This window comes from Glandiceps talaboti, chromosome 5, assembly GCF_964340395.1.
Source record: "Glandiceps talaboti chromosome 5, keGlaTala1.1, whole genome shotgun sequence".
Lineage (NCBI taxonomy): Eukaryota > Metazoa > Hemichordata > Enteropneusta > Spengelidae > Glandiceps > Glandiceps talaboti.
Window position 1 is genome coordinate 12,475,749 of NC_135553.1, and position 24,062 is coordinate 12,499,810.

The window sequence follows — 24,062 nt, forward strand, 5'->3', positions numbered from 1 at the left end:
TTGCAATCCCCTAAAATACAAATTGTATAGTTTCTTATTGGTTTGTGCGGTTGTATCAAACAAAGCCAGTGAACATTAACATGAAATGAGCTGTAAACGTCCCAAAGGATGGCAGTACCTAAGAATCATTCGACTATGAAAAATAATTTAGCCATATTTATACTTCAAAAAAATTGCTGCCAATGGCAATGTGCACAACTGAATCCAATGTCTGACATACACATACAGTGAGAGAAACACACCTCAAACATGAAAACACTCCTATAGGATAATGGAACATCCCACGAACTTTAGCCAAGTGAGGGGGGGGGGAGTTATGTAACATTATAAAAGATACTTCCACTGTAAAAAGATGAGTGTTTTGACGGAAAATCACTCTTTTGGACATAACTTGAAAACCACTCATCGGATCGCTTTCATTTGAACAATTTTTCATCTACACACCAAAGGCAATGTTGCTGAAATCAATAAATCCATCAGTTTATCACTTTAAGTTGTTCACATCATGGATACCTCGCATTCACATACACACGCACACACACACACACACACATACATACATACATACATACATACATACACACACACATACACAGACACACAGACAGACAAAACTTGATGCCTATAGCCCACTGAACCTCAGTTCAGCTGTGTTAAAAATTGTACCATGCAGCTAAGTTGGTAGGTGAAAACTCTTACAGTTTACAAAAATGACAACTAGTGAACCCAATGATAGACTAGACTGACAAGAGTCTTCATTGTGTGTGCACCATTAATGCTTTGGCGTGCCAACAATGACAAAGCAATACATCTCGTTTCCTTCACTGTGCACAAATTCAAACTAATCTATTTTACTTATAAGACACTTATTATTTTTCAAAAAGGACATTGTGAAAGAAATCAGTTGGGTGGGAATTATGTGCTTTATATAGAAAGACAGACACTGACAATACATAACCATAGACGCACACATCTATGATATAACAAATTAATCCAAGATTCTGTGCTACATGCAACAGGAAAAAGTTCATTTAATATGCACTGATTACAAACATGTGTAGTACCGTACTTCAGGAATAAATAGTTTTTTCACAACATAAATGTGTGTAATTTCTGACCTCAAGGTGTTTGTATGTACATATTGACAACACTACTCGACTACTACAACAACATGATGTGGCCCTTCCACCACTGAGGGCGCAATACATACAACCACCAATGTGCAACATTTCATTGCCCATACCCTTTACCAAGCAAACATTTCCAAAACATTCCTGTCCCTAAGAACATGAAAGTATAACACACTTAACAATGGAGATGGTCTATACCATACACTGGTATTGTGGGGAAAACAAAAGATTTTATCAGGAAGTAATAGGTGGCGCACTTCATGCACTCACATTTCTAACCACAAGACAAAGGTAAGAACATGGACAGTATTGATTAAAACGAGAGAAACTGTACTAAAAGTTAAACATAGAAATAAAATACATGTAAATGATAGAAGTTAGGAAAATCAGTCCATAAAAGTCCATTTGAATGCATTCAATTCATGTAATAAAACAGAATCATATTTTTTTAAAGTGGCAAATATGTTCAACATACATAGTATGTTTCTCCAATGCAAAACAACATTGTAAAGAAATGCACTGGCAAATATTCCTTATCATGCATGAATCATGTTAAGTAAAATGAAATTTTCCAAGTAAAAGTCCATGCATGCATTCAATCCAGCTTCACTAAAACTGCATCAATGACTACCTATACCTACGACTTCACAAAAGAAAATTTACGGAACTCGTTGAGAAAGTTCATATTAAAATTCATTAAAATAAAATTTGCTATATTTTTCTACAATTCTTGATGCAAATAGATATGTCATTGGGTACCAGACATAGCACACCTCCTCAACCAATACTTTCTGGGAAGAAAGTTGAATTTTCTTTGAAGTATGTTTATCGATGTTTTTTTACTGCAAATTCTCAGTGCAAAGATAATGATAAAACACCAGCCCTACTCAGTAGCACTTTCTGGGAAGTAATTACAATTTGTAAATACTTAACACTTCTACGTATACGTATCATGGAATTTTTCCAAGTCAGCTGACGATGGTTCACAATTTCAAACATGGTTTGTGGGAAAATATACAAAGTGAAACTCTCTGAACATTGAGATACATGCACTCTCTACACCAATACAACATGTAGGCAATAAACATCACCACAATCAAAATTGTAATTTTTACTCACATTTCTACGCAACCCCAGCTTATAGCTCATCTTAGCTACTTAACATGTATGATCAAACCATTCATTCTAATGCAGAGATGAAGTTGACAGGGACATATCAATATATAAACACTTTCTGCTGAGCGATAATGCCCCGTGAGGAGTATCATAAAAACTTTAAAGGGGCACAGGCTGAGTTTCATAAAACTTTAAAGGGAAACAGGCTGAGTTTCATAAAACTTTAAAGGGGCACATGCTGAGTTTCATAGAACTTTAAAGGGGCACAGGCTGAGTTTCATAAAACTTTAAAGGGAAATAGGCTGAGTTTCATAAAACTTTAAAGGGACACAGGCTGAGTTTCATAAAACTTTAAAGGGGCACAGGCTGAGTTTCATAAAACTTTAAAGGGAAATAGGCTGAGTTTCATAAAACTTTAAAGGGGCACAGGCTGAGTTTCATAAAACTTTAAAGGGAAATAGGCTGAGTTTCATAAAACTTTAAAGGGAAACAGGCTGAGTTTCATAAAACTTTAAAGGGACACAGGCTGAGTTTATATGTTTTTTGGGGGCATAATATTTTTATAACCATACCAGTTGTATTCTACTTACTGAATCAGATTTAACTGTGACATGTTATCAGGAGGACTGGTATTTAGGAATAATATGTATACAGACAAGATTTGATGACATCATTTATGATTTGCGTACTAAAATGTTGAAGAAACTGCTAATATGCTATCAAGTGTGCTAACAGCACCAGAATACGATTTCAGTGCCATCAAAATCCCCCAACATTAACATTACACTAAGTATAGTTTAAATCATGGTATTGTGTTTGTATTTCATCGAGTCAAATAGCTTATAAACACACAACTTATGTCACCTTAATGCCCTAAATATAGATTTTGCTATCTCACTTATATACATTGTAGTTCATACACTATTACTTTTGTTGCGTATAACCTTCACTGGGTTGATCTTGATGATGTCCTCCTCTCACCATATGCTTAGGAAAATGAATTCAAACTTTTACATTTAATGAAGCATCGGGCAGAAAATGAGAGTAAACTGTTACTGGGTTTTAAATCTACCAACTGTGTCGGTTCATGTCAGTAGTGAGTGACACTACATAGTGTGAATATCAGGGAATCAATGTCAGTCGACAGGATCAGCCAATCACAGAGAGAAACATTCTCTGATTGATATTGCATTCATCAATGCAACATGACAAAATAGTAGTCTGAAAGATCCAGTCATTGTTTCTGCTTTTCTCAGTGGCTACATACAACTCAGGTAATCAAGTCTTCGGTTTACTAAGATGGATATAACTAAAGCATTGTTGTTCAACATGGTAGATTACACAAGGGGGTGATTGATAGTGGTTCTTCTGGTGTGCGAATCAGTGAGAACCTATTGAATGGACGTTTGTTTAATTATAGTCTCAGCAGGACAGCTCTCTGAAAGCTAGTTCCATAAACTTGCAGTGTACTGTTTTGTGACTTCCAATGTTTACACTATCTTGATCACAGGGTGATTAGAATCACACAACAGAGGAACCGCTATCACCCACTTGTGTAATCCACCACCCTGAAGAATGGTGGCGCTCTACTTCCTGTGTGTACCTTGGGAGTATACATGGTAAAGGTTACTTGGTTAATCTTAGAGCACTGTTGCTTTCCTTGATGTCTGTACAATACAAAAAACATCCCTGATTTACACTTCTACAGAATACCAAGACACAAAGCTCTTATGAAACAGTAGTAGGAGGTGATGACACACACCCCCAATTTTAGTGAGGGCGCTGTTTTCTCAATTTCCTGTTTGCAGTCTGCAATGGCCTATTACTAGTGTCATAGTTGTCTAATTTTAGACTTGACTACTGACCCATTAGGTCAAGTCCAAGATATGTGTTTAGAGGACATCGTCAAGATCAATCTAGTGAAGGTTGTAAACTAGCACTCTGCCATATAACACCAGTCTGTAAACACATATTTAAGTAGAATCTCATGTCTCAGCTCACACACACACAAATCAACTTGCACATAGCATGATAGCAGAAACATTGACAAAACTAAACTAAATTTGGTTCATTTTACAGGTAGACATAGACAATTTTAAGGCTGATTTCAATACATATCTATCCTTACCTTAAAACACAATTTTTTATTTTTGTAATATTTCAGTTAAAATGAAAAATTGATGAAAAATTGTTGTTCCCAAATAGTATCATCAACATGATCAAGTAATTTATTAACATTTTCAAGATATTGTGTATTTTGTGTGTGAACGTTTATCGAACCACATTCTATGCAAATACGATGACAGTGAAAATTGCACTAGGTATCATTTTGCGACTAATTAAATTTAGGCAAAATACATCAATTACCACTATGCAAAATGTCACATGATCAGCACATGACGGCTTTGACAAATCAGAGGCGATGTCATGTGATCAGCACATGACAGACTTGACAAATCAAGTCAGTGAATTTTTTTATATCTCTTTTGCCACTTCAAGATGAGCGTTTTCAATCGTACAAAATACAATGTTTGAGATAAAAGACATTTTCATTCTATTTTTAGGTTACCATGAAGACTCAGTCCTTGGTTTGAAATAACTCGGCATGAAAAATCAAATTACGGGTAGCTGTTTCAATAACAAAACTATTAAGTGGCTGACACAGTCAGCTGAAATGATCTAATATCGGACAAACGGTAATATGACTTTCCAATCACAAGGCTGGCTGACAGATTCTTGTGGGTGGGTAGACACAACTGACAATGTCAATCATTATGCTATCCAATCACAAGGCTGGCTGACAGTTTCGTGTGGGTGGGTAGACACAACTGACAATGTCAATCATTATGCTATCCAATCACATGGCTGGCTGACAGATTCTAGTGGGTGGGTAGACACAATTGACAATACCAATCACTAAACTAGCTTGCTCACTGATTCTCATTTGCCTGGCTAACAAATCACAATTTAGCAACATGGCATACAATATTCACTATTTCTATTCATACCACATAAAAGCAGCATAGCCATTTACATATACACATTTCCACTTAAAAAACAATAAATTGGGGAACTTGGACCCCAAACACCTTTTTATCTTGGACACAACATTTTAGAAAGCCTCTTTGTCTCATTATACTATATTGGTAAACTCTTCAGTGATGTCATAGTCCAGTGTATTGTGCTTGTTGTAGTTCTTGTGCTGGTTGTGGGGTTTGTGATGTAGCCGTTGTTTTACTTGACCTGCGAAATTTTTTAGAGGATTTCTTGGGTTCCTGAAGTGGTTGTTCTCTGTATTGACAACGAAAAACAGACAAATTCCATTCAAGATTTATAGGATAAAAGTTTGTCTTAAATAGACTAACAGTAATGAAAAAAAAAATATCTTACTTTCTTGAATCAAAAATGTTTTTTTCTTGATACACACAAACACAACAAGTGTATCTATTACATTTGTAAAGTGGAACAAAGGCAAGACTGTTTTTCCTTTAGTTTTTAGTTACATTTCTTTATGCTTAGAGAACCAAGAAAAGTCATTTTCACAAACCATACAATGTTCGACCCAACTCAACAATGTTTGACCTCTCTGAAAAAAGATTTATAAAAATCCTCAAATCTGGCTTAAAAGAGGTCTGTCTGTTGGGTGAGGCATTCTGGGAAACAAAGAATGTTGGGAGCTAAACACCTCTTGAAATACTAGCCTTGGCATTGCTTGGGCTAGGGTTAAAGAGGTGACTGGAAAATTGACAATATTCACTAGTTTTTGGAGGAAAATGAGACCTACCTAAAGAAGGGTATAAGTTTGGTTAGTGTTTCTTTACATGGACTACTTGATAACTGTGAACTGTTTTGAAGCCACAAGTTTAGTAGACATCGTATGTAGTGTTGAAGTCTCTTACGTCGTTCTTCAACAAATCTAGCATCCTGGAAGAGAATGCAGAAGTATTTGTCAGCAAAGGCAGAGTTAAGATTACGATTAAAATTTGGGCAATGTAAAACAGTTGTCTGGAGCCTAGAGTCAAATGTCAAATGAAAGCCTTTAATTGAATCTGTTGGGCTCCACTACCAAGATAAGTACTATGGACTTAAAGTGAACAAAACAGTGAAAAAGTATTGTAGCTTACTGAAATTAAAATACATGGAACAATCATAGGGTTAGTTGATGGGGTGGGGGTAAGGTGAGGGTTGGATTGGGTGGGTGGGGTGAGAGAAAGGTGAACATCTCTGAAAGTGAGTTATATTTCAATCTACCATTGTCTGCATAGTATGGTAATCACACCCAACAATTCTTCATAACTGGGCCAAGTTTGAATGAAACTGGCTTGTACCTCTTAAATACATGGTTGTGTAGTAGTCTGACACACATACTGCACTTAATGTTGGGCTAACCAGTCTTAACACCTGATTCACCAAATGACAAAATATATGCTCCAGTGACGAAATAAAATTTACCAAATTTATTCAGAGCACAGAACAACTACTTACAGAATTGCGAATTTCCAGTGATATATTCCTTACAACTAACTTCTAGTGATATCTGCATTACAATTTCCAGTAATATATTTTATAATTTCCATATCTGTTGCCAAGGTTACATACCTTGTATCCAAGTGTTTTCTTTGGTGGAAAGTCAAAAGAATTCAACATTGGGTTCATCTTTCTCATCTTGCTATGCAAATCATAGAATTGTGAGTATCTTCTGTAGATATTCCATTCTTCATCTTTTATCCTCACATAAATCTGATGAACAAATTTCACAAGAGAAAAATTTGTGTGCTGAGTACTACCTTTTATCCTTGACATACCTACTAGCCAGCAATCAACAAAGATGTTTTTACAGTCCCTTGATCCAAGGGAAAATTAGCAAATACATTTCTGACTGGCTGTTAGCACAATCCTCTTAGCAGGAGAACACTGGGAAAGAACCATTCTTCAAAGGAGGCCACACTACGCAAGTTCTTGGGACCTTCACTTTCTGAACAGCACTACTAGTGGCCAAACTTTTCTATCTTTTGTCTTTTGGCAAAACTAAGAAAAAAAGTGCATATTCAATCATTGTATTTTCCACCAATGGTAAAAGTTATGATGACCCATCCTCAATGATATGTTATGCAATAAGTTGTTGAGTCACATACCTGGTAGACATGGTGCGAATCTTTACCCTTTCCTTTCAAGAAAGCCGATGGTATCCAGATATTGACCAGAGCCCTATTTGCTGCTGATATGGAGCTATTTGGTAGAAATGAAGGAAAAATACAACCTTTAGCGCATTTTTTGAAAATTCATAGAAGGTTTTATATAGTTTCTATATTATCATCTGCTGTATAAGTTATGTAGTAAGTTTGTGGTCCAACTTGCTAAAGTGTGTGTGTGTGTACCAAATAATGGTACTTTACATAAAGCTTATAACTGTGTAAGTGTTTATGATTTACTGTGAGAGTAAATCCAGATATAGAATAAAGCACTTAAAGATAAGGGGTCACGTGATGCGCATTTTACAGTGTGCATATGTTTAGGATGTTTACAAACAAGGGTTTGACACTAACATTCAAAAGTTCCTTGGCTTTTTCAAGCATTTATGTGTATTTCCAAGGTATATATTGGTTTGATTAGTTCTACTGTATTGATATGCTTCTCTTTCTGTCTCTCGTTGCTCAAAGAAGTGCAGCAGTCATTCAAGTTACATGTGCATGTTGGGGTTCCCCAACAACGGAATGTCTACAAAGCAACATCAACACGACCCCTGAGCTTTATGAGGACACAAACAATTTTTCATCAATGTGATTTAATAACGACATGTATAGTACATTTAACATTCAGAGTAAGTCGTTATATAAGACAAATTGCACAGATTTTTTTTTTCAATTGTTAAAATGATTTCTTCCTACCTATCAGAATCATCACCATTTCCATCGTCCATAGAACCAGGTTCCGGAAGCTGTTTTGAAAATTACAAATGTACAAAGACATGCTGGATCACATTGAGAGATATGTCATGTGATAAAATCTCTGTCAATTTCTTTAGTCTAACAGGTCTGAGTGTGTGTGTGTGTGTGTGTGTGTGTGTGTGTGTGTGTGTGTGTGTGTGTGTGTGTGTGTGTGTGTGTGTGAGGGTGTTGTGTATGTGTGTGCGTATGTGTGTGCATGTGTGGGGGGTTATGTGTGTACATGTTTGTGCATGTATGTGTGTGTGTGTGCCTGTATGTAAGTATGTGTGTCTGTATGTATGTATGTATGTATGTATGTATGTATGTATGTATGTATGTATGTATGTATGTATGTATGTATGTATGTATGTATGTATGTATGTATGTATGTATGTGTGTGTGTGTGTGTATGTGTGCGTGCGTGTGTGTGTGTGCGTGTGTGTGTATGTATGTGTGTGTGTGTGTGTGTGTGCGTGTGCATGAGTGCATGTGTGGTGTGTAACAAGATGGTCAACTGATTTTCATAAGCATGCACAGTAATGCATATGTAGAACGTGGAGTGGATGTCACGGTGTCATAAAAAATCCTATTATTTTTATGACGTGTTATTTAAGGTGGTACAAAAATTCTATGACTCTATTTCAGGTAATTATGAGCATTCTGAATGGTCTTTATGTGGTTGCAAATCAAAACTATCCTCCAGCAAACCATATATAGAAAGACTTTACATTAATATGGACACCAAGTCATCCTGATTCTTGTCGCACAAACTTGAACAAAGCATGATTCAGAATGACTTGTCTTCAAAAAGTTTCAGGAGTCACACAAAATACTTACCGGTCCTCTAAGATCTACAAGTTCTTCTCTTAGTTTCCGTATTACAGATTCTTTCATGTTCAGTTGTTTGTGCAGTCGTTCATTAAATTCCATTAATTCCCCATGCATTTCAGCCACTTGGATTAACTTGTATTCATATTGTTTAGTTTCCTCACTACACAGAACACAAGATAAACAAACCGTTGTTTAAAGTGGCCATATGGATGAGAATTTGGTATTTATTTTGGATTTTTATTTGATAAAACAGCTTCACTATGTTTTTCTACTTGAAAAAATAATGTGAAATAACATATACCAAGTCTATGTTTGCAACTCAATAAACTGCAAAAGATTAAACAACGTGTAAAATGTTTGTTATTGTACGTACAATAACAAACTTTTTACACTTTTTGCATCTTTTTGCAATGTATTGAGTTATGAACATGGACTTGGTATATGTTATTCCACATTATTTTTTCAAGTAGAAAAACATAGTGAAGCTGTTTTATCAAATAAAAATCCAAAATAAATACCAAATTCTCATCCATATGGCCACTTTAAATAATGCACTTTGATGACAGTTTATTTCTTAAGAAATCATTTCTATGAAAAAAAGCTGATGGGGAAGTTGAAATCAACCCAACATGGAAGGTCATATCAAAATACCCTGATATTCTTTGTCCAGTCTGTTGACATAAATACAAGTAACTTAAGGAGTCTTGTCAGTCTGTTGACATAAATGCAAGTAACATATGGAGTCTTGTCAATATAACTCTAAATGTCCAGTGACATGGTGGACAAATGGAACAATTCATTATAGGCAACATACTGACCATATGAGGTTCTGTTGTTATTATTATTATTATTTAATTCTTAAAGAACGCACTACACATACGTCTCAGTGCATTGTACACAACAAAGTAAAACAAAAACAAAAAACACATAAATAATGTTCATGAAACAAAGGGAATTAAAATGCAGTCAATACTGACAAAAAAGTGTGTTATGTGTGTGTCTGGTTTAGCAACTTTACCTGAGTACTTGACATGTTAATTGTGCATAGCCTAGGAAAAGTTGTTCCATCTGAGTAGTGTAACAGTGCCTTTATAGTCAATGTAGAAAGACCCCCCTATGTTATGTGCATTTAGACATGCAGTGACATACACCTAAGTTTATGTCACCTATATTATGTACATTTCGAACAAATATGGACTGAGGATTGTTTAGCGGACAGCATTTTGCAATCCCCTCTAGATACATCTGTACATATTCCTAAATTACGTACAAAAGAAAAAAATTATCAATAGGTGAAAATATTGATTTCCTCATGGTGACATTCTGTTCTAATGGGTATAATCTCGATAGTGTAGAGATGGCTCTCAACTTTGATAGATTTGACTCAGTGGGTTAACCTACCTATAGTCTACAGGTGGTGTCTTCCTCTCTGGTATAGCTGGTTGTGGGTCTTCCTGTCGTATACCAGGTAAACCTGTCATGTCAAACATAGTGAAACTTAACGATATAAGGTATACTCTGTTTTTATACATTTTGCTGTTTAATGATGTTTATCCTACTTCAGCAGTGCTAAACATCACATCCTATGACTAGCAGGTAAACTAACTCTTTATACCTTTCTGGTTCTTTCAAGAGAAGATTGAGCAAAACATTTACACACTATTAGATGTTGATAGATAGGGTTGAAGTTTATCTCCAAGTTTTACTTCATTTGTTGATGTGTGCAGGAAACAAGGTGAAGGTATTGCAAACTATCTGAGTGGGATACTATAAGTTACCTGTGATCATTCATACATTTGTCTGAATGAATAGACAAAGAATATTATGATTTTCCTTGAATGGGTTCCTTTTCACAGCTACATGCAAGTCTATTTTGCATTTGAATATGTCTAATAAATACCTGCAAATTCAAATACCCATTATACGTGTGCGAGTTTAAAGTAAATTTACTTACCACTGTAGCCACGATATCAATCTATGTCACAAATATGTTGGAAAAGTATGTCCAAATGAGCCATGCAACTAAGTGTGACAATGTTTGGAGAGATTCAAATTTTCAGTGACACTGCTCCCCAAGGAGCGTGCTAACCTTAATTTTACCAGCGCTTCCATGCTATTTCACTCATGTAATTAGTTTTCAACCACATTGTGGTATACTGGCTTTGTTACATACCTTCTATAGCTGTAGGCCCCTCTCTTCTCAGCATTTGTACTGCACCAACATATTTCTTTAGTTGATGTTTAAGAAGTTCATTCTCCCTGTTACAGGAACATACAAACATTACAATCATAACTAAAGCTTTGCAATAATATGACGCAAAAACTTTGAAAATCAAGCAGTGTTTTGGGAAAATATCATGTATAACTCATATTATGGCATTAGGTACATTTTGAGACATTCTGCTTGGTACAGATTTTCTCAGACTCGGTCAGCCAATTTTCTTTCAAGAGCTCAATTACCTTCTGGAGCAGATTCCATTCATAATGTAACATAAAATCATTTTTTTCTGTCACATAATTACTTTATTTGATATTTGATTTTCAACACTAAATAGCAATAGAATACAACCAGTAACACTTAAGTAAAGCACCTCTACTGTATGTGTTGTCTTGGTTACCTAGACTCTGGTCGTTGGTGGCGCTCACTTAATGGCTACCACCCCACCCTAGTCTGGAGGGGAAATAGTAAATGAAAAGTATGTGATATCTGTTATCAATCTGAATGCACAAATCATGGGAATAAGGCTGTAGACTGAGTTTGCAATATTTTTTTGAAATTAATAGGTACCTGTTGTTGAAGATTGTCAAACACGTCACACAAGGGCTTAGATTGCCAAAGATATTACGTAATAGTCTGTCTCACATTCTTGGCAGTGAATTTTCCCAACATTTATGCATCCTAACTGATAGCCATATTCACACACATTTTCCATTTGTTGATTATTTCATCACACTCTCTGGCGTAGCGGGAGCCCCCTACGATAAGAGTCTGCGTAACCAGGACTATGGTATGCCACTATTGTTTACAGCATTTATATGGAATGTAAAGGGTCACACAATGCAGAACTGGTGACTATGACTTTTCTGGGTCCTCTAAGCATATAATGAAGTTAAGATATTATCAACCTACATGTGTTACATTTTATGTAATATAAACTTGTCTCTTACCTAGATAAAGCTGAGATTTTGTTACTGAGTTGCTCATTTTCTACAGTGTGTTTTTGCTTCAGTTCTTCTATCTCTAGTCTCAGGGCTGCCGAGTGTTCCATCTCGCTATCTAGTAATGATCTCAGAGATCTAAAAGACAACAAAAAGAATGACAACATTTTAACATTTCGTATCAAGATATTCATCAATTTTTCATCCAGAGAGTCTAAAAGTGACAAGACAAAAAACCAACATTTTTCAGGGAAGTAACATCAACAGTTGATACACTTCAAAATCAAAGTTGACATTTTCAGAAAGAAAAAATAAAAAATTTTTGAAGTAGTGCGTGTGTAATGAGATTTTAGCTACGGTCAGTGTACAGCATGCATAGACATTAAACACGTTAAAACTTTTAACAAAAGACATTGATATTTTTTAAAATACATTTTTAACTTGATTTTGAACTGGAATAACAGAATCAATGACCATTTGATGATTTCATACTACATTTATCTTTAAAAAATAATTTGGAAGATGTTTTAACAGTTTCTTAAATATGTATGGAAGATTGGATCAACAGGTCAAAGGTCATGCTTACTTGTTTTGTTCTTCTACTTCATCTTTTCGGACCATCATGGCAACAATGGCTTGCTTCAATTCACCTGGATGACAACAGAAAGACAATTTCATTGCTTCTCTATTTTATTTTTACATTCTATCCTCATTATCATGAACATTACTCATGATAAAGCCAAATTTAGTGGCCTAAAAATGACAACCATACAAAAATGAAAGAAATAACTCGACAATATATTTTTTCTCGATGATTTTACCAAATTTTCTCACAAAATGTATCAAATGTTTTTAATTGTGGGGAACATCACAGGTAGGAATAGGTAGTATAGTTTGGTTTTCATAAAGATGAGAGAATGAATACTTTGGCCAATAGGGGGCGCTATTCAGGAGCAGATTTTCAGGGAGACGTGTAGGCCAGTACTGTCAGTGTTTGATAGATACATTATTTTCAGTTCATCTTATATTTGTTGGTATTTCAAGTTCTGTTCATTGAGAAATTGGGATCAATGCATCCAACATTGAAATGAAAGTTTCACATCCTAACTTTCTAATAAGTGAATCACATCTTTTACCTGTCGTCATGGTTTCATATCTAGATTTTTGTGCAAGAGATACACTTCCATCTCCAAGTGTTCTCATCTCCTGTTGAACCTCACTGTAGAATAAACAAGGTTCAGTTACAACAATGGCAGATCAACTATCAAGAAGCTAACACAATAGGTCAGTTACAACAATGGCATATCAATTATCAAGAAGCTAACACAATAGATCAGTTACAACAATGGCAGATCAACTATGGAGAAGCTAACACAATAGATCAGTTACAACAATGGCATATCAACTATCAAGAAGCTAACACAATAGATCAGTTACAACAATGGCAGATCAACTATCGAGATGCAAACAAAAAAGTCTGACAAATTAAATTACAGCTCAGAAATTCAATCCCAGATTCTTGCATTGATATCATCTTAATAGTTGAGCTATATGATAAAATAAGATTATTCTTTTGTTCTGGACCAACTATTTCTTATAGCTCTGCCAGACAACTGTTATTCACATGTAAATTTTAAACCTCATCCACAGTTGACTTCACTATTTCCTTAACATACCTGGCAGCAAGACTTTTCTGTGCCAAGGCTAGGCCTAGCGCTGCATTCTCTGTTTCTGTACCAAACTGTAACATACTAGAATCATTGGATTGCGTGTCATCTGTAGAGAGAGAGAAAAAAATATGAAGCCATTAGGGGGCGCTATTCAGGGGCAGGTTTTCAGCAGGAAGTGTGGACCAGTACTGTTCTGTAATGAGTTCATTACAATCACAAGACTTCCCAGCTGGCTTAATACCCTTGTTAACTTGTTAAGGGATAACACTACTAGTAACATCTATCAATGTATATTTGCCAGTCCTGACAAATGGTCTCAAGTATGGAAAGCTTCACGTACTAGTATTTACCATAGTTCTTCTATTCTCATTTCCATGGTTAGAGATGTATTTAAATCAGGAAGTAACAGAATGAACTGAGAGAAGGTATCATGATGATAATACTATGCTGCTACAACTCTTTGGAATCAATAACCTGTTGGTACTCATACTGCACTGAGTATTGAAACCTTTCAAACATAATTTTGTCAAAAGAACTATTTAATGACCATGCTAGCTGTACCAGATATCATTATGAATAAATACTAGAAACACTATCATTGTATTTTTTATGGTATCATCGAAAACATAGTTATGTAATAGTAATGCAAAAATAGTGTGGCACACAATATCGTCTGCATATCATACAGAAAGTACAAACACGTCGATGAGAAATCTCAGACTCTGTTGATCCCTACATACATTGTAACAACCTGAACTGGACAAAAAAACAATTCCTATCTACCCATCCTGTTTTGAAATTGGGTGTTATCAGAACCACGTAATTTTTTTTTCTTTAGCCTAATACAGGGCATTACTCTCCGTTAATTTTGTTTACAGCACCGTTTTGAGAAAAGTAAGATAACAACCAACCAACTTTGTGAAAGTTACTACACTTTGACATGTCCTTTCATGGCACCCTCCAAGATATCGTCTATTTTTAGAAGAAATTTGAGAAAATATTGAAGTAGCAAGATCACTCTCAAAATCTAGTGGCTAGACTTAAATTAGTTTACGCACAAACTATTTTCTATTCTCTCACTCACTACCTGAGAAATGTATATTTGACATTTATCATTAATGCTTACCTAGATCCTGTGATATTGGATAGAGATCTCCATTGTTGTCATCATCTATAGTATGAAGTATACATGCTGACCCAGTCCGAGAAACCTCGCCCGATATATCACCAGATTTCCCAGAGCTAGCGTCATCAGCCTCTTGTCCCCCAATCAGAGCTTTGGCCACTTCAGACGAGTGATTACCAGATATATTATTCTCTGCTATAATCCCACCAAGTCGTGGGCTGCCATTACTCTCCATCTGCTGCCGTTTCAATTTAGCTGTCACAAAGACCATATCTGTCAAGTTTTCCACGTTATTGACTTGGGTCAAAAACGACGGATCGTTTGGTGTCGGGGGAGGAGTCTTAATCGGGAAAGATGTTGAGAGTTGAGAAACGTTGGCCATACTGTCTATTGCATTGTCACTGTTTTTTCGGTACGGTGTGTATATGTGTGGTTGTTCATTAGCTAAGGTAAAACCCTGTGTTGTAGTAGTACTGGCTATAACTGTAGGAACTTCAGAATCAGCATGTAACAGTTTATCCTCGACTGATCCTGTTTCAGATCCAACAGACCCCTGAAATCCACCTAAGGACTCCCCGTAGGATCTTGGCGTTTTGCCTTCAAATGAAACTATAGATACTCCCTTTTTCTTCTTTTTCTTCTTCTCTTTTTTCTTTTCTCTAGAAGCCTCTGTAACAAAATAACAATAACACATTCAACTCATCAACCAATTGCACGACCATTTCTTTATTCACTAAAATAAACTGGTGGAATTTGTTCTAAAGTTATAAAGAAACTACACATTTCAGTAATGAATTAATTCATTCATTTGATCATTATTATGGAAAAAAATTCTAATTAAACTTGTAAGAGATGCAATGCATATACATTTTATATCCTTGATTTATTCTGCTCCTTATTTATTTCTTTTTTGCTATTTTTCATTGTTTTTGTTTCTTTATTAATACTGTAGATATGCCATCTGTCCTGTATCTGTATTAAGTGATTGTAATTTGTCAAAAAGACACACCACCCTACTGTGGGTGTAATATGTCAGAGACACACCACCCTACTGTGGGTGTAATATGTCAGAGACACACCACCCTACTGCGGGTGTAACATGTCAGAGACACACCACCCTACTGTGGGTGTAATTTTATTACATCAATACACATATATCAACATGTTGCCACAAGTTTTAGTCTGTGTCTGTGTTAGCTAGCCAACAGTTCATTTGCCATTGTCATGACTGTATTTCATCTATACAACTATAATGTGGTTCATTTACCATTTATGAGTAAATCTCCTGGATACACTGGCTGTGGTTCATCCACAGTTCTACTGGCATGTCGACTTTGGTGTGTAGGAGAACTGTGAGCTGAAGACACCTACAATATAACAAAACAGATAACACCATTAACAGATGATTTATACAAGATTGTCAGAAGTACAACAATTGCAAAAAAAAATAAATTAAAAAACACATCACAGAATGAAATTCATGAGATTGTCGATGTACTCTAAGTTCAACGTAAAAAATACAGATTGCATTCACAGAGTCAAACAATTCTGGACAGTGAATCCCATATTTCTGCTGCTGTTTTGTCAGCATATAATTGTCAGGAATGTAATACTATGGGTCAACATCAATGAAAATATAAATTATACTTTAAGATATACTATATAGACTTTGTCAAATATACTAGGAACCATTCAAATAGTTACAACAGCACTGTTAATCAGCTGTAACTAGAATGCCAGTACAGTCTTTATCAGGACATAGAAATTACTCTATGGTATTCTACATCATCAAGTGATCACATTGTGATGAGCTTGATTTGACCTACATGGAGTCATACATGAATATTTTAGATGTAACCCATAAACACATACACTTAGTCACCCACTGTTGCTTTCCAGATAAACTTTTTGTTGATTTTGAATTTTTTTTTGTAGATATACACATAGACTATATACCGTATATCACTAATTACTATACTATGCTATCTAGCTATTACAATGATATTTCATGGAAAGTTTTGTTTCAATAATCATTTCAATTTTAACAACAACAACAACAACAACAACAACAACAACAACAACAACAACATCATCATCACTCTGTCTCCCTCCATTCAGTTCCTCATTGTCGATGTTAATAGCAAACAAAATAGATCCCAGGCCAGCAGCCATCATTTCACCCTTACAACAACTTACCTGTCTCCCTCCATTCAGTTCCTCATTGTCGATGTTAATAGCAAACAAAATAGACCCCAGGCCAGCAGCCATCATCGGCAGCATACTAGATCTTTCATCATCGAAAAGAAATGCCCATCCTTCATAGAATTGCCTACAAAAAAAACCCCACAAGACCTACATTTAATATTCCATTGCCAAAATGATCTGAAAGACTTGTAATCTATTGACCCTGTAGACCTCTACACAATATAACTAAAACATTCTAGTAATCTCTGGATGATAAATTCTGCTTTCTGAACAATTCTACGGAGCATTTTTCTTATAAACCAAAGTAATTTTCATCAAATATTCTTACGAATTCATCAGGAAAAACTTTTTGCTATATAAATATTTTATAATTATATTATATTATATTATACAATAAAGAAATGTCTATGGGATTTTCATAGATATCAAATTAATATGCATTGATGTACTGATACAAATTTTCATATAGAAACTTTTCAATAGATTTATCTCTACAGAATGCAATAATATAAAGTTGCAGAATTCTGTTAAATTTTTGTAATCTGCATTGAATGAGTACAACAACTGCTTGAATTTCCAATTAGTTTCCCTTCTTGGTGGATATTTTTTCAATGTGTGAAATTTTTCAAAGAAAGTAATGAAATTTAGATAGAGATTCAAGTCTATGGAAACATATATCCTTATAGGAATTTCTTTAGGACCCCCCCCCCCCCCCCCCCAACATTATGATGTGTATGCTGTACAACACAGGTATGAATGTTCATGTCTATGGAGGGAATTTTAATTTGGTCTCAATTACTTTGGAGATTTTAACATTCCAAACTATGATTATCGATAATAAATGTATAAATTTATCAGGATAATTCTCACAAATTTATGATTTCTCCTACAGATGCACCATGTTATCTCAAAGGCCTGTCTATTTCCAAATACTGATGCAGATGACCAATGACATGTCGGCTGGTCATACCGCCACCTAGTGGTCAGCTGTAACTATGGAATTTGTCATTCTGATGAGGATCGTCGACCAAGACAGATGAAAAACTCAATGCTAAAAAACTTTGAACTGCCTGTGCATTATAACTTTTGTAAATCAATGACACAGATATTTTTATTGCTGGGGGAAAATGTTTGAATTCTAGTCTTAAAACTGATTGGTTAACGTCAGTCAAAGAATAGTACTTGGTAAACTGATCTCTGAAAAGTTCCCCAGCCTTCTAAGTTGTTATCAGGGTTTCACAAATGTTATCCTCATAGCTTTCCGTGACAGGAAGTATAAACTATACAGTATCATTTCAGGAAATCACTCCATGTACTTGCAATCTCTGGAAACATTCAAGGTTCAAATCCTTCACTACAACAATCCATACAAGTCATCAAATTTTACCCAGAAATACACTTAGAAAATAACCAAATAAAACTTTTCTGCAGTACAGCAGCTTGAAAATAACTTCTAAAACTTTGCATGTCAGTAGTAATCCATCGCACACTAAATCAGTTTAATATAAATCACATTCTGAGAAAAAATTTTCAACCCCGGTCACAGAAAGAAGGAAAGCTGACTGCTTACTATCAAGGGACCATCCCACTGACAGAGACACTTTTAGATGGATTTCTGTGCTGTGATTTGTTCCAGCAATAGTCTTTTTATACAGATGAATACATGCACAAACAAAGACACAATATCTATAGATTTTTCTTCAAACTTGGGACTATATGACATGTTTACACACTCGCTATCATGTTGCTGTGGAACTGTCAAGGCTTTCCCAGTCAGTCCAGTCACCTTGCCTTAGTCTAAAAACTATCCGTGTTGGCTCGTTTTTATGAGCTCTCTTTCTCTCCATGTATAGTCAAATGGACAAAGTCTAGTGAAAATCTTGTTACATGTCCTGCTTGGAAAGGGTGAACAATGCATGTCAGTAGTAATCCATCACACACTGACAGGCACTTGTAATTGGCGTCTTAGTCAACCTCTAATTTTAGAGTTATATTCATGTGAGAAGGGGATAATGTCATTCCAGAATGCAAACAGGAAATTGAGAATATGTTGCCCTCGCTAAAATTGAGGGTATCATCACCTCATTGTACTGTTTCATAAGAGCTTTGTCTCTTGATATTCTGAAGAAGTGTAAATCAGGGATGTTTTTTGTATTGTTCAGACATCAAGGAAAGCAGCAGTGCTTTATGATTCACCAAGTAACCTATACCACGTATACCCCAAGGTACACAGGAAGTAGAGTGCCACTCTACTTCAGGAAGTAGAGTGCCACCATGGCAAAATTTTGGAAAGTTCTATATATCAACACTCTAATAGCATAATAGCATTAAACTACTGCTGTCGGTGGTAAGAACAGAATGTCATACTAGTAAAGGATGTTTGACTATATGCTGGGGAGTAAGATTGTAGAAAATGAACCTACACGTGTAGTTTTTAGACTACCTTAGATTGACAATTCATAGCACCTTCAGGCTATATGTGTGAGTCCCCAACTGCTTGAGTCAGGTGTACCCCTAAATTCACAACCTTTTTTGTGAGTGAGATACACAGACGTACCAACATCTAAGCAAACTTACCGTAGAGTAGTTTTATCTCCCAATATAGTATGAATGTATCTTTCTAAGGAGTGTTCATTGAGGGCTGATCGCAACCACGCCCGTCCACGTCCACTGTCAGTACTGATATGCTTTAGCGACATGTATCGCTCAAGTTCATGTTTATTGAGGTGTTCCTTGACCATTGACCAGAAAACTGAAATGAACATTGATAGGAAAGAACAGGAGTAAATATTAGTAGGAATTGAAGAAAAGAAAACTGATGCTGGTTTTAAGAATTCTGAGTGAATAATTTTCAGTAATTTAGGACAGAAACAGTAACTTATAATTCATAAAATAATCAACACAGAAAGGCATCATATTTATTGAGAGTTTCATAGTACTGCAACCACGTATATTTACATAACAAGGCAATTCTAAGGCTATGGGAAGACATATCATATGAAATTATTCAATTAAAGTGGCCATATGGATGAGGATTGGGTATTTATTTTGGATTTTATAATCTATAAAACAATTTTATCATGGCTTCTTACTTGAAAAATCAATGTGAAACAACATTGACAAAGTCTGTGTTTGTAACTCAGTACAGTGCAGAAAATTAAAAATGTGTAAATGTGTAATGTGTAAATTTTACAAATTTATCAATCTTTCGTAATGTATTGGGTTTAATACAAGCAAGGACTTGGCATATGTTGTTTCACATTGATTTTTCAAGTAGGAAGCCATGATAAAATTGTTTTATAAATTAAAAATCCAAAATAAATACCCCAATCCTCATCCATATGGCCACATTAATTCAAGCATGTCACTTCAGAGGTTCTATCAGTAGTAACACTAAAACTAACAGTCTAGTTATTAATACACCATGAAATAATTCCCTGTCAGAGATGTCATAACAATGATTCTTATAGTCCATTTACAGTAGTTCATTTTTAAAATTTGTTGTTCATAATTGTACAATAAATATGGAAATTATCATACTGGTGGTGAAAAGCTGTATCTCATGTCATATTGTGTTGTGTTGTGTTGTGTTGTGTTGTGTTGTGTTGTGTTGTGTTGTGTTGTGTTGTGTTGTGCTATGTTGTGTTGTGCTATGTTACGTTATGCTATGTTGTGTTGTTAGTAATGTTATGTTGTATGTTATGTTATGTTTTGCTCTGTTATTGTAAGTTGTGTTGTGTTGTTATGCTATGTTATGTTATGACTGTTATGCTATGTTATGTTGTATGTTGTATATTGTGTTACGTTTTGTTGTATTTTATTGTAAGTTGCATTGTTATGGTATGTTGCATGTCATATTAGTTATGCTGTATTATGTTTGGTTATGTTAAGTTATGTTTCAATATTTACATGGATGTTTTCGAAATAAAGCTTCAAAATCTGACTTTTGTTGTTACACAAATACACAAGAAAAATACACAGGAAATGGTTATTGAAAAACATGTGAAACTGTCATGAATCAATCAATTATTGCAGTCAAAAGATCATCTTCAGCTATCACATTGCATGGAATTTTATGGAAATATACATTATGGATTCCATACAGTGCAAAAATACTTAGAATGCTCATGGCAGCATGAAATGTATTACATTTTAAAGACTTGTACATTTCATACTATTTTGTTTTCTGTCTAATTTCATCTTCTTGTGCAGGGTCTACACATACATAATTTTGGATACATGTATATTGTACCTAAAGTCTTGGAACAACAAATTTATCGAAAACAAACAACGATATAAGTCTTGGAACTGAGCCACATTCTTACATCAGATTTTAATCAGATTGAGTACTTGCTCATTAACATTCATTGTTGTACATTACCAGTCCAAGTCTATCAAAAAAATGCTGTTTTCAATGAGACTGGCCAGGCCTTACTTTCTGATAGTTTTCTCTATTGATAACATTGTGCCAAGTTCCAAAGTACAGAAAATATGACCAACTATGACAGCCTTAGTCTGACATTGTAATTGAGAATAGAACGACCTTCAGAACAATATTACAGGAACATGCCACCAGTCCACATGTCAGTATGGTTGACCTATGACCTGAACTAAAGTTTATGTGACCTTTGACCTACCAGATGATAATCACGTACATTTCAGTATTCTTTTACATACATGTATCTAGCGTGTTATTATTTTATCATAAGCCTATGAATTTCCAAAATGTACTTTGATTCATCCTGTTGACCCCTAAATATACCTTATCTTACACATTTTACCGTATGGTTAATTTTGTAAAAAATGACAGCAGAAATCAATTATCATTTCATCAAAGTATAAGCACAGTATAAAAGATTCCAATAAACAGATCATACCTACATTTATCATGCCGACCCTACATGTCTCAATATTTTGTAAACTCATAGCTATAGCAGGAATACAGTCCAATATTTTTAAAAGCACATGTAGTGTTAACTGATCATCATGAATTTTGTACATGTACTATTATATCTAGTAATTTAGTGTGAAAATACATTATCTGTCAGCTGTGAGTGGTGAGAGTACACTATTTATTTTGCATGGCTGTACAATTCATTATTCAATACATGGAAAGTACTCTACAGCATGTTGTCCTCAGTCTAAATGGTACACGTATCAATTCAAATATTCTGTATTGCTGTAAGTATAAATAGTATGGTATATAAATTAATATGCATTGCCCTCACTATAAACAGTAACGTGTATAAATTATAACTTTTGACCTTTCCATGTAGATACACTAGCTACTGTGAAAATGATATCTAGGACTAGGAGTACTTACGAAGTACAATTATCTGAAAATTAAAACTAGAAAACTAATAAATGTACAATAGGGATTGCTAACTGTAAGTCTACTAATTATACTGAATGACCATTTTCTAATGTAGGTCTAGAGAGGCTCTGTGTTTTTGTCATGTGTGGTGATCGAGTACATGTAGATTTGTAGGTGAAATCTGTGTTCCACTCCAGTAGGTATTTTATCTTAGTTCTTCACCAAAGTTATCGATACAGTATAGTAAAGAGTGTGCATATTCACTTGAGGAAAAGACTCGTCAGGAAAAGAAAAACAATATAAAAATCAGCATTATTATCAAACCATCAAAAAAAATATCAAATGAAATCAAATCATCACTGACATATTCGCTGTGCCCTGTGGGATTGCTCACTAAGTTATGGTACGAGGTATGAAACCTATACATGAAAGTGTATAAGTAGCTCCTACTCTGTTGGGTTCCCAAAGCAGTAACAAAAACACTGCTTCTTCAACATTTCTATATCAATGCAACAAAAGAAAAGCAATGGCAAGACAGATAGATATGATAATAATATACAAATACATAATATTACATGTATATATACATATGCAAGCAGATAAAACAAACTATTATTGAAATATATTATTATCTATATATCACATTACCACCCATCCTTCTCCATCCCTCATTATTACTGTGTTATTATGTTGCACTTAATTATAGCACTCTTTTATCCCTTATGTGGTGACTCACAAGAAATTCTACTTTTTCTCATTTCAACACACACACACACACACACACACACACACACACACACACACACACAATTCTGTGTACACTCTCCCCTCCCTCTTCAATCACCATCACTTTAAAAAAAAAAATATTATTCATTGTTTCCTATGATACAATAACACTAAATATGATAACATGATACTATAGTGAGACTTAATCTCCCGACTTCCCTAATGGCCACATTAATCATAGTCCTATAATCTCTACCCCCCCCCCACCCCCCCCCCTTCCCCATGGATACAGTACTATTAATAATAACAACTATATGTATCTTACCCTGGAAGTTGTCAAATGAATATTTTAATACTATGATAACAATATCAGGAACCATTTCTACTCATCAATATCATCTATAATCTATAGTCCATCATAAAATATTCACTACTAGTACAGTGGTATTTCTTATCTGACACTCTGGATTAGCAAACATACATATCCACCTCCAGTACTGTACTCAAATTACATTACATCGTAACCATGGTAGCACACATGAATGTTAGATTATCAATACTTCAACTGAATTTCAACCATGGTGTTATATGACCTGATCAATTTTGTTCTAGTTTTCCCCGTTAATATGTCGAGGTTGTTATAAAATTAACATAATCCCGTTTTTAATAAATAATTACTTCTTAACCTGGTGGATTCTGACTGAAACAAAAAACCAAACATATTTCATAGTATATCTTCTTTTCTCCCTGAAATATCAGCTTTTTGACTGAATTTAACAATTTATTTCTAATCCATTCTTTTCTCTGATATCATAGTGAAATCCGTCTGAAATCAACATTACATGTTAGCATCATTTC

The 24,062-nt window shown here is 34.9% G+C and overlaps 1 protein-coding gene across 1 annotated transcript in view; it reads right to left on the minus strand.

Moving 5' to 3' along the window:
- Positions 1 to 625: 625 nt before the first annotated feature.
- Positions 626 to 24,062, minus strand: part of LOC144435896 (sorting nexin-29-like) — a 31,520-nt gene continuing 8,083 nt past the window's right edge. Inside the window, exons 4-19 of the mRNA XM_078124537.1 lie at positions 19,742 to 19,916; positions 17,156 to 17,288; positions 16,227 to 16,326; positions 14,960 to 15,628; positions 13,840 to 13,939; positions 13,300 to 13,382; positions 12,750 to 12,813; positions 12,173 to 12,301; positions 11,178 to 11,263; positions 10,406 to 10,478; positions 9,011 to 9,164; positions 8,135 to 8,184; positions 7,382 to 7,475; positions 6,846 to 6,986; positions 6,031 to 6,170; positions 626 to 5,537 (exon numbers count right to left, since the gene is read on the minus strand). Of these exons, the coding sequence (XP_077980663.1) occupies positions 5,411 to 5,537; positions 6,031 to 6,170; positions 6,846 to 6,986; positions 7,382 to 7,475; positions 8,135 to 8,184; positions 9,011 to 9,164; positions 10,406 to 10,478; positions 11,178 to 11,263; positions 12,173 to 12,301; positions 12,750 to 12,813; positions 13,300 to 13,382; positions 13,840 to 13,939; positions 14,960 to 15,628; positions 16,227 to 16,326; positions 17,156 to 17,288; positions 19,742 to 19,916 (2,318 nt within the window). The 3' untranslated portion in view covers positions 626 to 5,410. The remainder of the gene's footprint in view (positions 5,538 to 6,030; positions 6,171 to 6,845; positions 6,987 to 7,381; positions 7,476 to 8,134; positions 8,185 to 9,010; positions 9,165 to 10,405; positions 10,479 to 11,177; positions 11,264 to 12,172; positions 12,302 to 12,749; positions 12,814 to 13,299; positions 13,383 to 13,839; positions 13,940 to 14,959; positions 15,629 to 16,226; positions 16,327 to 17,155; positions 17,289 to 19,741; positions 19,917 to 24,062) is intronic.